This window comes from Macaca thibetana, chromosome 3, assembly GCF_024542745.1.
Source record: "Macaca thibetana thibetana isolate TM-01 chromosome 3, ASM2454274v1, whole genome shotgun sequence".
Taxonomy (NCBI): domain Eukaryota; kingdom Metazoa; phylum Chordata; class Mammalia; order Primates; family Cercopithecidae; genus Macaca; species Macaca thibetana.
This window is the reverse complement of record NC_065580.1, coordinates 175,805,858-175,818,071: the sequence shown is the minus strand read 5'-3', so window position 1 is coordinate 175,818,071 and position 12,214 is coordinate 175,805,858. Positions and strand designations below refer to the sequence as shown.

At 38.4% G+C, this 12,214-nt stretch overlaps 2 protein-coding genes across 5 annotated transcripts in view; one reads left to right on the top strand and one right to left on the bottom strand.

Moving 5' to 3' along the window:
* The window catches only part of LOC126949611 (ATP synthase subunit f, mitochondrial-like), a 739,455-nt gene that overhangs the window by 498,646 nt on the left and 228,595 nt on the right, over window positions 1-12,214 (bottom strand). The gene's annotated exons all lie outside the window — the stretch shown is intronic.
* Window positions 1-12,214, top strand: part of NCAM2 (neural cell adhesion molecule 2) — a 566,845-nt gene that overhangs the window by 427,604 nt on the left and 127,027 nt on the right. For all 4 annotated transcript variants that reach the window (XM_050782162.1, XM_050782165.1, XM_050782164.1 and 1 more), the window contains exon 10: window positions 6,656-6,843. In XM_050782162.1, coding sequence (XP_050638119.1) covers window positions 6,656-6,843 — 188 coding nt within the window. The remainder of the gene's footprint in view (window positions 1-6,655; window positions 6,844-12,214) is intronic.

Here is a 12,214-nt window from a genome sequence, read left to right as displayed (position 1 = left end):
AGCAGGCTGCACTCAGCTCATGCTACTGGCCTAGATCCCCTGCCTGCCAAGGGCAAACCAGGTCAGGAGTAGTAACAGGTGTGTGGGTGGGCGACTGCAGGGTCCAGCCACTGGGTCCATCCAGGCACTCCAGCTGCTGTGCTGGGGCAGGAAGCTCCAGGCGCCACTCCATGCAAGGCTGAACCAGGTGTATCTCAAGGGGCTTCCACTGCAGGCACCATCATCTGGACCAGGGGAATGCAATAGTACCTGAAAGCTCAGAGACTCCAGAGAGTGTAGAGCCCCAAAGATGGTGTTACATCATGCCACAGCCTTGGCATGGGGATCCCCAAGGTCTGGGCTCCCAGAAGAACCACAGCTCTTCTGTCTTTCTCATTGCCTGCAATGTGGCAAGTGGGGGACATGTTTCAGCCCTGTTTGTCTTATAGCTCTTTCAGTCCTGCCATTCCGCAGGTCCTGAGTTCCTGTCTCATGTCCAGGAAGAATGAGGTATACAGACAAGTGGTGGGTGAGCAAGGAGGAAAGGAGCTTCACTGAGCTACAGAAAGGCTCTCAGGAGACCCTAAGTGGGTAGCTTTATCCACCCGCAGGTCCTCCTGACATCTGTCCAACTCTGGCTGAGTCAGGTTTTTATGGGTTCAGAGGGAGGAAGTGTGTGCTGATTGATCCATGGTTGGCCATGGGTAGGCCTGGAAAAAGCACCATGAGTTATCACTCGGGGCCATGATTCCACGTGGAACCTGCAGTCCTACCCCCAGGCTTCAGGCTGTCCCTGGATTGAAGGTGGTGTTTCACAGGAGACCCTCAGCTTTCTGCCCAGGAGCCTGTCTGCCTCCTGCTGCCATCAACATGCTGTCCATGGCCCCAGGCTTTTCATGTCAAGGGGTGCCTGTAGGCCCCTGCTGAGCCACCCTCAGTCCTCCATCAGTCTCCCTCCTGTTCTCCTGGGTGCCCAATGTCTAGAGGGGGTCGAGGTAGCAGGGGGCTGGTGTGTCAGCACCTCCATGAGTGTGCACACACCTAGGTGGGATGGGACAGCACCTGGGCTGGGCCACAACTTTGCTCCAAAATCAGAGCAGGCACCAGGAGTGAGGAGAGGCCAGGGATGGGAGCATGCACTTCCCAGCCTGTGGGGGAAGGGAAGCTTCCTCACCTCCTGAGAACAGAGCATGAAGTGTGTGGCTGCACCTGCACAAGGGAGTACAGGGCTCCCACCCCACCTACTCAGTAGGAGGCAGGGCTTCTTTCTGTTCCTGGCCCCTGCCAGCTCTGTGGAGTGCACAGCCCCGGCCAGACCTCCCCAACTGCAGCTGGCATCTTCACCGTGGCTGCTCCAGATGGACTGTCGCTGCCATCACAACCACTATGGAAAACTGTGTGGAGATTCCATAAAGAACTAAAAGTAGATCTGCCATTTTATCCAACAATCCCACTACTGGGTATCTACCCAGAGAAAAGAAGTCGTTATATGAAATAAACACTTGCACATACATGTTTATAGCATCACAATTAGCAACTGCGAAAGTATGGAACCAGCCCAAATGTCCATTAATCAACAAGTGGATAAAGAAAATGTAGTGTGTGTGAATACTATTCAGCCATATGAAGGAACAAAATAATGGCATTTGTAGTAACCTGGTTGGATTTGGAGACCCTTATTCTAAGTGATGTAACTCAGGAATGGAACACCAAATATTGAATGTTCATACTCATAAGTGGGAACTACACTATGAGGATGCAAAGGCATAAGAATGATACAATGGACTTTGGGGACTGAGGGAAAAGGGTGAGAGTAGGGTCAGGAATAAAATACTAGACATTGGATACAGTAGATACTGCTCAGGTGATGGGTACACCAAAATCCCACAAATCAGCACTAAATAACTTATCCTTAGAACCAAACACCACCTATTCCCCCAAAACTTACTGAAATAAAAAATTTAAAAAGAAGAAAAAATGTGATTAGGCAGATTGAGACAGCTAGAACAAAGGGCTAAAAGCACAAGAGTTCAGGGTGATTAAGGTTTAAGAAAAAGAGTTAATCTAAATATGTGCAAGGTCACAAATAGGCATAGACTAGTTTATGTGAAGCTTTGTAAAGAGTCATAAAAGTTTGGATTTAAGGAGTGTGAATAGGATCTTTAAAAGATTTTAGGCAGGATAGTTACCTTTGCTTAAAGTAGAAACTGGTAGGTGAGTAAGCCAGCAAGGGGCTTCTAAAACTGACCAGGTGGTGACTATGAACTGGACAAGAGAGCTCATACCAAATATTGAGAGACATGAATGGTATTTCTATATATTCTGCTTTAGTGGTGAAAAATCAGTGACAAAGCTTTTAAAATTGACACTATATTATAACCAAATCTAAGTTCAGCTGCTCACCACTTGAAAGCCAAACAAAAGAGACGAGCGTTGGCGGGAGGAAAAGCAGATTTATTCTGAGAGCCAGCAAACCAAGAAAATGGTGGACTAGCATCCTAAACTACCATATTAAGTCAGTACAAATTTCAGCCTCTTTTTTGTTAAGGGCAGGGAGGGGGAAGAGGACGGGATTAGGATCAAGAGGTGGCCAAGTGTTCAACCATTATGGAAAACAGTATGGCGAATTCCTCAAGGATCTAGAACTAGAAGTACCATATGACCCAGCCATCCCATTACTGGGTATATACCCAAAGGATTATAAATCATGCTGCTATAAAGACACATGCACACGTATGTTTATTGCGGCACTATTCACAATAGCAAAGACTTGGAATCAACCCAAATGTCCATCAGTGACAGACTGGATTAAGAAAATGTGGCACATATACACCATGGAATACTATGCAGCCATAAAAAAGGATGAGTTTGTGTCCTTTGTAGGGACATGGATGCAGCTGGAAACCATCATTCTCAGCAAACTATTGCAAGAACAGAAAACCAAACACTGTATGTTCTCACTCATAGGTGGGAACTGAACAATGAGATCACTTGGACTCGGGAAGGGGAACATCACACACCGGGGCCTATCATGGGGGGGGGGATTGCATTGAGAGTTATACCTGATGTAAATGACGAGTTGATGGGTGGGTGTTGATGAGTTGATGGGTGCAGCACACCAACATGGCACAAGTATACATATGTAACAAACCTGCACGTTATGCACATGTACCCTAGAACTTAAAGTATAATAAAAAAAAAAAAAAGAGGTGGCCAAGGGTTGCAGACATCTGAGTGTCAGTGAGGATCCAATGGGATTGGAAACTTTTTTGTCTTTGGTCAAGTCATGATGCTCCTATAAATATTTAATGAGAAATATGGTTAATTTTTACATACTTTTCCTTTAACCCCAGAATTAGTTTTGAAAATTATATGATTGCTGTCTTTGCATATTATGAGTGTTATAAAATTATTCTAACCTACATGTAAGAATGGATGAAGGCTCCTTAAACAAAAATGGAGTTAGTTATGACAGTTCTTTTGCTGTTTCACTGTAACACTATTACTTCTGATAATAACTATTTCTATTATTTGTAGTTCTTAAAATATAATATTAAAAATGGCATTTGAAAATTGTTTGCCACAGAGTATTATGACTGGAAAAGAGGAGGATATTTCACTCTAATATGTGAATGCTTTGAAGAGTGTGTAAGACATAATCTACAACACAATCATAATACAGTTTTACATGGACAATGTCTATTCATATTATCAATATGATTTTTAAAAACTTATTTTTTATTATAAATTATTTCCCTAGTAATGCCTTTTCAATTTGATTTAGAAAGTGGATTGTATATCGTGAGTTTTATGGTGAATTGCCTTGTTCTAATATTCATCACCTAGTGGAAATTCAGTTCAAAGACTTGTATATTTCAGTTCCCAGAGCCTGTGTTATGCTTTGTTATCAGCTTCACCCTGCTCAGACACAGGCAGAATTCAGTAATGCAGGCCAGCACTCATCAAGAACTAAGACTTTTCTTAGGTCACAGGTACCAACCACAAATGAACTAGGCTCAGAAAAAAGATTTCAGAGCCAAAGGAGGAATTACAAAAGAAAGTAGAAGGCTTGCATTAAGCAAGTAATCAAGTCAAGAAATCCCATACTGCAGGGGAATGCAGTGATCAGTACTGACTCCAAGTTCACCTCCAAGTCTCAGCAATAAGGAAAAAAAAAAAAGAGGCAGGGAGGGGGAATTTATCAAAACAAGTATAACTTGGTACCAAGTCTAAAGACATGCTTAAAAGTTTCTTTGGTATCTCCTAGTATGGAAAAGATTGGGCTGAAAATAAGCTTATTCTGAATGAAGCATTGAGGAAGGTGACAGATTCAGATCCTGGCATATGTCACTGTTTCATGTGATGCTGGCAATGTAATGTCAGAAATTCATTCAAGGGCAGGGATTTAAGAATAAATGTTCTAGGTCAGACTTCTGTCTGTACAGCTGCCATTTAATTAAATCTAAATAATTTATCATTAGGGATTGTTTCATTGTGATAACAGCTAAAAGAGCATAGTTGCTTGTTTTTAATGTCTATAGACACATTACAAATTTTGTATGTTTGTATATTTTGAATGTTTGCAGTATTCCTTTTCTTACAGTCTATATAGTAATGCACAATTTTTATTAATTATATACTTATTAAGAAGATTTTGGACTCTTAAGATAATATATTTACCACCAAGGACCACTGCATTATTTACCCTCATGTAGTCTCTGTTTGAAAGATACTCAGTTATTAAAATATTTACCAAGTAACCTTTTTTTTTTTTGTCGCCCAGGCTGGAGTGCAGTGATGCAATCTTGGCTCATTGCAGCCTCCGTCTCCTGGGTTCAAGTGATTCTCGTGCCTCAGCCTCCCAAGCACCAGGGATTACAGGCACCTTATTGTACAAACATATGCATGTCAATGCCTGCATGTGTATGTAGTAAACTACACCAGAGGCTTCTATAAACATTAAATAATTATTATCCCAGGTAGCTTACATAATTCTTCAGAAAAGCAAATGCCACTTTTTATATGGTCTAGTGCTACCTTATGTATCATAAAAGTGATATGCATGTTTATTTTTAAAATTTGTCCCAGAGTCATTTTAAAGAACTCTTAGAGGTTAAGGAATTTGGAAAGAATTTATCTAGTTCAACTCCCAAATTCTTTAAAGAAGAGAATAAAAGGCCAAACTGATAAGCAGAAACTCAAGGTCACATCTTTGCTACTTGGCAGAGTTGGCCCTCAATTTTGATGGCAAGTTTAATGCTATTTCCAATACAAAGTTTTGCTTATAAGCACCAGCCACAAATTTTATTTTGTTTTTATCCACTATTGTGTGTGTGTATGTATGTGTGTGCCATCTCCAGACCTTTTTAATTTAGTTGTACATATTTATGGGGTACAATGTGATGTTTTCATATATGTTCAACAGTGTGTACAATGTGATGTTTTCATATATGTCCAACAGTGTGGAATGATTAAATTCTTCACCTCACATACTCAGGACTTTTTGTGATGAGAACATTTGAAATGTACTGTGTTAGCAATTTTGAAACACGTGATACACTAACTGTTGTCATCTTATTGTATAATACATCTCAAAAACTTACTTCTGTTGTCTAACTGAATCTTTGAACCCCTTGGCCAACATCTTTCTATCCCTCTTAACCACCACAGCCTCTGGTAACCACCAATCTACTGCCTTTTTCTATGAATTTGACTGTTTTCGATTCCATATGTATAAATTAGATTATGCAGTATTTGTGTTTCTGTGCCTGGTTTAGTTGTTGCTTAATTTATGACATCTGTGGTTTAGTAAAAATGGGAAATATGGATACTTTAGGGAAAAAATGTTGTTTAGTTGTATTGTGGCCATTCCAACTTAGATTTCATACCTGAGTCTTCAAAATAATTTATACAAAAAAGTGACTATGACTTAAACAAAATGAAAAGTGAGGAAAGAACCATTTATTTTGTTAGATTTTATCCTAAACTCTCACTTTATAAGGTAGTTTGTTCTAGAAATAGTTTCTACACAAGTAGTTATTAACATAATCAATAGATATTTTTTGTCAGATTAGTAAGAGCAGATTTAACTCTGGTTGTCTTACATTTTAATAATTGGTAATTTATGAGTGTTTGTATGTTAATCTTGTTAAACTTATGTGATAAAAGTATTCAAATGACATATATTTTTGTGAGTTCTGATGCCCTATGTTAAATACATGAAATTAGGCCAGGCACAGTGGCTTACACCTGTAATCTCAGCACTTTGGGAGGCCGAGGTGGGCAGATCACAAGTTCAGGAGATCGAGACCATCCTGGCTAACAGAATGAAACCCCATCTCTACTAAAAATACAAAAAATTAACCAGGCATGGTGGCGGGGGCCTGTAGTCCCAGCTACTCAGGAGGCTGAGGCAGGAGAATGGCGTGAACCCGGGAGGCAGAGCTTGCAGTGAGCTGAGATTGCACCACTGCACTCCAGCCTGGGTGACAGAGGGAGACTCTGTCTCAAAAAACAAACAAAAAAACAAAACAAAACAAACAAACAAACAAACATGAAATTAGAATTATGTGGCTTCTTTTTATAGTCAAGCAAAGATTACTAATGCTTATACTACTTAAATGATTATTTAACTTAAAGAAAATGCCTATAATTATTTTATTATATTGTATTACAGATGCCCCCAAGTTCATATCAAACCAAACAATTTATTACTCTTGGGAAGGAAATCCTATCAATATAAGTTGTGATGTGAAATCAAATCCACCAGCATCAATTCACTGGAGAAGAGAGAAATTAGTCTTACCTGCTAAAAACACGACCAATTTAAAGACATATAGTACAGGAAGGAAGATGATATTAGAGGTAAGTCCACGTGTATACTCAAACAATTGTATTATTTTAGCAACTATCTATTATTTCAGAACATATTTAAATATCTTCATATACCTGTATACAATGAGAGAGAGAGAAATCATAGTGTATATATTTTACAGTTATTTACTTAAAGGTCCATTGGATCATGGCTCATTAATGATGAGTGTATGAAAGTCTGTTCACTTATATAGAAGTGTGGCTATATAGCAAAGACCACTATTTTTATGAATGCACTTTTAGGAATGAAAACAATTACATGGCAGGGCGCCATAGCTCACACCTGTAATCTCAGCACTTTGGGAGGCCCGAGGCAGGTGGATCACAAGGTCAGGTGATCCTGGCCAACATGGTGAAACCCCATCTCTACTAAAAATACAAAAATTAGCTGGGTGTGGTGGTGTGCGCCTGTAGTCCCAGCTTCTCGGGAGGCTGAGGCAGGAGAATCGCTTGAATCTGGGAGGTGGAGGTTGCAGTGAGCCAAGATTGTGCCACTGCACTCCAGCCTGGCCACTCCAGCCCGGTAACTGAGCAAGACTCTGTCTCAAAAAAAAAAAAAAAAGAAGAAAGAAAAAATATATATATGTATATATATATGGAAAATCTAGGAAGAAAAAATTGGTAATTTAATAGTTATTGAGTGCTACAAATTTGTCTTCAATGTTGATACTTTCATTGATTCTATTATGTGTTACAGCTTTTTTTCTTTTCAGTCTGGCAGGTGTAAATGCTATCCTTTGGATAGATTTTTACAATTCTAGTGTAAATTCCAAAATAAATGAAATTTACTTGTTCATTATCTTTTGTTTTATTACTAAAAATAAGATTTTGTATAATTATTTTTATATTGCAAAGTAATTGGCCTTTAAATACTGTTTGAATAAAATGCTTCTTATTTATTAATTGGAGTGCATGTATGTGTGTATCAACTTCCAAAACATATTAAAAATCTATGAAAATGATCATCACCCTTTCCAAATTATGATGTGGTTAGGAAAATTGGGAATCTTTTCCACACAGTCTTATTTGCTGAAAGGTTGCTACATTTTATTCACTAATTCAGTTTACATAAACTAAGTGAAATGCACGTTTTAGAATACCATCTAATATCCGTATCCGTACTGCATTAACTTAAAGTATCCTCATTGAGGCTGTTTAGACTTAAAAAGAATTGTTTGATAGGAGGATTTAGACATCACATCTGCAAATATTTGCATGGCTGAGTGGTTAGTAATTAAATCACTTTGTCTAAATCAATTTCAATGTAAAGAAGTTTCTTTGAAATTGTTTTAGAAGAACTAGCTATTTGTGACTTGACAGGGATGTCAATTTCATAAAAACCTCTGGGCAGTTTTAAACTAAATGTTATGTGTTTTACCTTAGTGAAAAGCTCAGGTTAGATTTAACTTGTTTTGTGTAGGGTGTAGTCTCCTTGAATACCTTAATAAATTACCATGGACAGGATGGTTAAAATCACAGAAATTTACAGTTCTGGAGGGTGGAGGTTCAATATCATGGTGCCTGCAGGGTTGCTTTCTGTAGAGGACCCTTCCCTGAACTTGTACTTGGCCACCTTCTGGCTGTGTCCTCACATGCCCTTTCCTCTGTGCGCACACAGAGTTCTGGTGTCTTCCTCTTGTTTTACAAGGATACCAGTCCTGCTGGAGTAGGTCCCACTCTTATTCTCATTTAACCTTAATTACCTTCTTAAAGATCCTATCTCCAAATTCATTCACACTGGAAGTTAGGGTTTCAGTATATGAATGGGCAGAGTGAGGAGGCGGGCAGTTCAGTCCATAACAAGTGGATTGAAGTTCATGAGTAAATGACAGACTAATGTGTAATTTCTGCTTTGCTTCATCTTGACATTTTTTCGTTCCTCAGCCAACTCATAATTCTCTATATTTAATGTGAAGGAACATTTTATACATACAACATAGTATATAGCTTATGCTATTTAAGCTTCTGCCTGAAGACATCCCTCCGCACTCCAAAATAAAATTAAAAAACAAAAACACAATTTTTGTTTACTTGACACACAGCCAGGTGATCTGTTGGCTAAACCACTGACTTTAAACAGACATGTTTATGTGTATACTCTCACAAATTAAATTTAAATTCTGAATGAAAAATATACATGTGTGACTAACACAACTTGAAAACATAGCATAACAAAAAATAACATAAAAGAGAAAGCAACAATGAGCATTACTAATATTTAATTATTAGTATATACAGTTGCTTGAGACAGTTACTTTTGTTTAATAATGATTGTAAAAGTCATATATGTGCTAATTCTTAAGAATATAAAATGAAATATAGAAAAAAGTTTACACTTAACAAATTGTCAGTAATAAATTTATGGAATTGAGTTTAAGTTTTTTTCCTTAAGTATATATATTCAAACTTAAAATTATGCATTTTAAAATTAACCAAATATTCAATACATTATTTAAGTTACTGCCAATAAATGCATCTGTAAAGGTCAAGATCATCAAAACTTTATTTTTTTAACTGACCACATCCTGAGGAAATTACACAACTTTTCAATATATGGGCAAGCATTGAAAGAAGGAATGGGTTTCTAATAGGCTCGTCGGAATAATATTGTACTTTGCATTGTCTGTATCTTTCTTTCATATCCTAAATAGGGATGCTGACTGTTGTGTCCATGACTTTCTTATCATGGAATATATAGAAGAAATAAATATTTTTAGGTTTAAGTAAAAGTCTAGCAAGCTTGTTTATTAATATTATACACTTAGCTTATATTTAGATATTCAAAACTATATTTGTTACTTCACTATACTCTGTCCAAACCTAATATCATGAATTAATATCAGTATTTTTAGCTGGATACAGATGTACCTTGGAGATATTGCAGGTTTAGTTCCAAGAGCACCTCAATAAAGTAAATATCACTATAAAGCCAGTCACACAGGTTTTTGGTTTTTCAATGCATATAAAAGTTATGTTGGCACTATAGTCTATTAAGTGTGCAAAAGCATGATGTATAAAAAGGTCTATGTAACATAACTGAAAAATACTTAGTTACTAAAAATTGCTGGGAATAATTTGAGCTTTAAGCAAGCTGTAATTTTCTTCATTGGTGAAGAGTCTTGTTGCGAGGTTGATGACTGCTTACTGGTCAGAATGTTGATTGCTGAAGGTGGAATTTGCTGTGGCAATTTACTAAAATAAGGCAACAGTGAAGCACTTTGTTAATTAACACTTCCTTTCATGAAAGATCTCTGTGTAGCAGGTGATGCTATAAGGCTAATAACATATAATACTGTTTGTTAGCATTTACCTAGAGCAGGACATCTTTCGAAAATGAAGTCAATCCTCTCAAACCCCGCCACTGCTTTATCAACTAAGCTTATGTAATATTCTAAGTCTTGGGTGATCATTTCAACATTTTTCAAGCATCTTCAGAAGGCGTAAATTCTACCACCAGAAACCACTTTATTTGCTCTTCCATAAAGAGCAATTTCCCATCTGTTAGAGTTTTATCATCAGATTGCAGCAATTCATTCACTTCTTCAGGCTCCATTTCTAATCCTAGCTCTCTATTTCCACCACATCTGCAGTTACTTCCTTCGCTGAAGTCTTGAACCCCTCAAAGTCATCCATGAGGGCTGGAATCAACTTCTTCCAGACTCTTATTAATGTTGACATTTTCACTTTCTCCCATGAGTCACAAGTAATTCTTAATGGCGTCAGCATGGTGAGTCCTTTTCAGAAGATTTTCAATTGACTTTTACTTTTCCCAGATCCCTGAGAGGAATCACTGTTTTATGGCAGCTGTAGCCTTAAATCTTGTATTTCTGTATTTTATTATTATTATCTATTTTTTCTTTTTTGTGAGACAGAGTCTCGCTGTGTCGCCCAGGCTGGAGTGCAGCGGTGCGATCTCAGCTCACTGCAAGCTCCGCCTCCCGGGTTCCCGCCATTCTCCTGCCTCAGCCTCCCGAGTAGCTGGGACTACAGGCGCCGCCACCACGCCCGGCTAATTTTATGTATTTTTAGTAGAGATGGGATTTCACCGTGTTAACCAGGATGGTTTCGATCTCCTGACCCCATAATCCACCCACCTCAGCCTCCCAAAGTGCTGGAATTACAGGCGTGAGCCACCCCACTGGCCACACATTGTATTTCTTAAGTACTAGGACTTGAAAGTTGAACTTACTCCTTGGTCCACAGGCTTCAGAATGGATGTTGGGTTAGCCAGCAGGAAAACAACATTAATATCTTTGTATATGTTCATCAGAGCTCTTGAGTGACTAGGTCCATTTTCAATGCGCACCACTAGTTTGAAGGGAGTCTTTTTTTTTTTTTCTCAGCACTATATCTCAACAGTGGGCTTAAAATAGTCAATAAACCATGCTGTAAACAGATGTCCTGTCAACCAGGCTTAGTTTTCCCATGGGTAGAACACAGGCAGCGTCGATTTAGTGTAATTCTTAAAGACCCTAGGATTGTTATAATGATAAATGAACAAACGCTTGAACTTAAGTCACTAGCTGTGTTAGCCCCTAACAAGAGATTCAACAGGTCCTTTGAAGTTTGAAGCCTGCCCTTTACATCTCATCTCTAGCTATAAAAGTCCAGATGGCATCTTCTTGCAATGGAAAACTGTTTCATCTATTTTAAATTCTATTTTTTAGTATAGTCACTTCCGTCAATGATCTTAGCTCAATCTTCTGGATAACGTGCTACAGCTTCTACATCAGCATTTACTGCTCCACCTTGTATTTTTAATGTTATAAAGATGGCTTCTTCCCTTAAGCCTCATGAACTAACCCCTGCCAGCTTCAAACTCTTCTTCTGCAGCTTCCTCACCTCTGTCAGCCTTCATTGAATTGAGGTGTGTTAGGTCTTTGCTCTGGCTTAGGCTTTGGCTTAAGGAAGTATTGTGGTTGGGTTTGTCTTCTACCCAGACCAGTAAAATATTTCTCCATAACATGAGTAAAGCTGTTTAGCTTTCTTATCATTTGTGTGTCCACTAGTGTAGTACTTTTGACTTTTTTCAGGAACTATCTCTTCACATTTACCACTTGGCTGTTTGTTGCAATAGGCTTCTGTTTTAGCCTATCTTGGTTTTGCCATGCCTTCCTCACTAAGCTTAATCACTAAGCTTCCTCACTTAAGCTTTTGATTTAATGTGGGAGATTGTGACTCTTCCTTTAACCTGAACACTTAGAGGCCATTGTAGGATTATGATTTGGCCTAATTTTAATATTATTGTGTCTCACAGAATAAGGAAGCTAAAGAGGAGGGAGAGAGAGATGGAAGTATGGCCAGTCAGTGGAACAGTCAGAATACACATTTATCAATTAAGTTCACTGTCTTAGGGGCATAG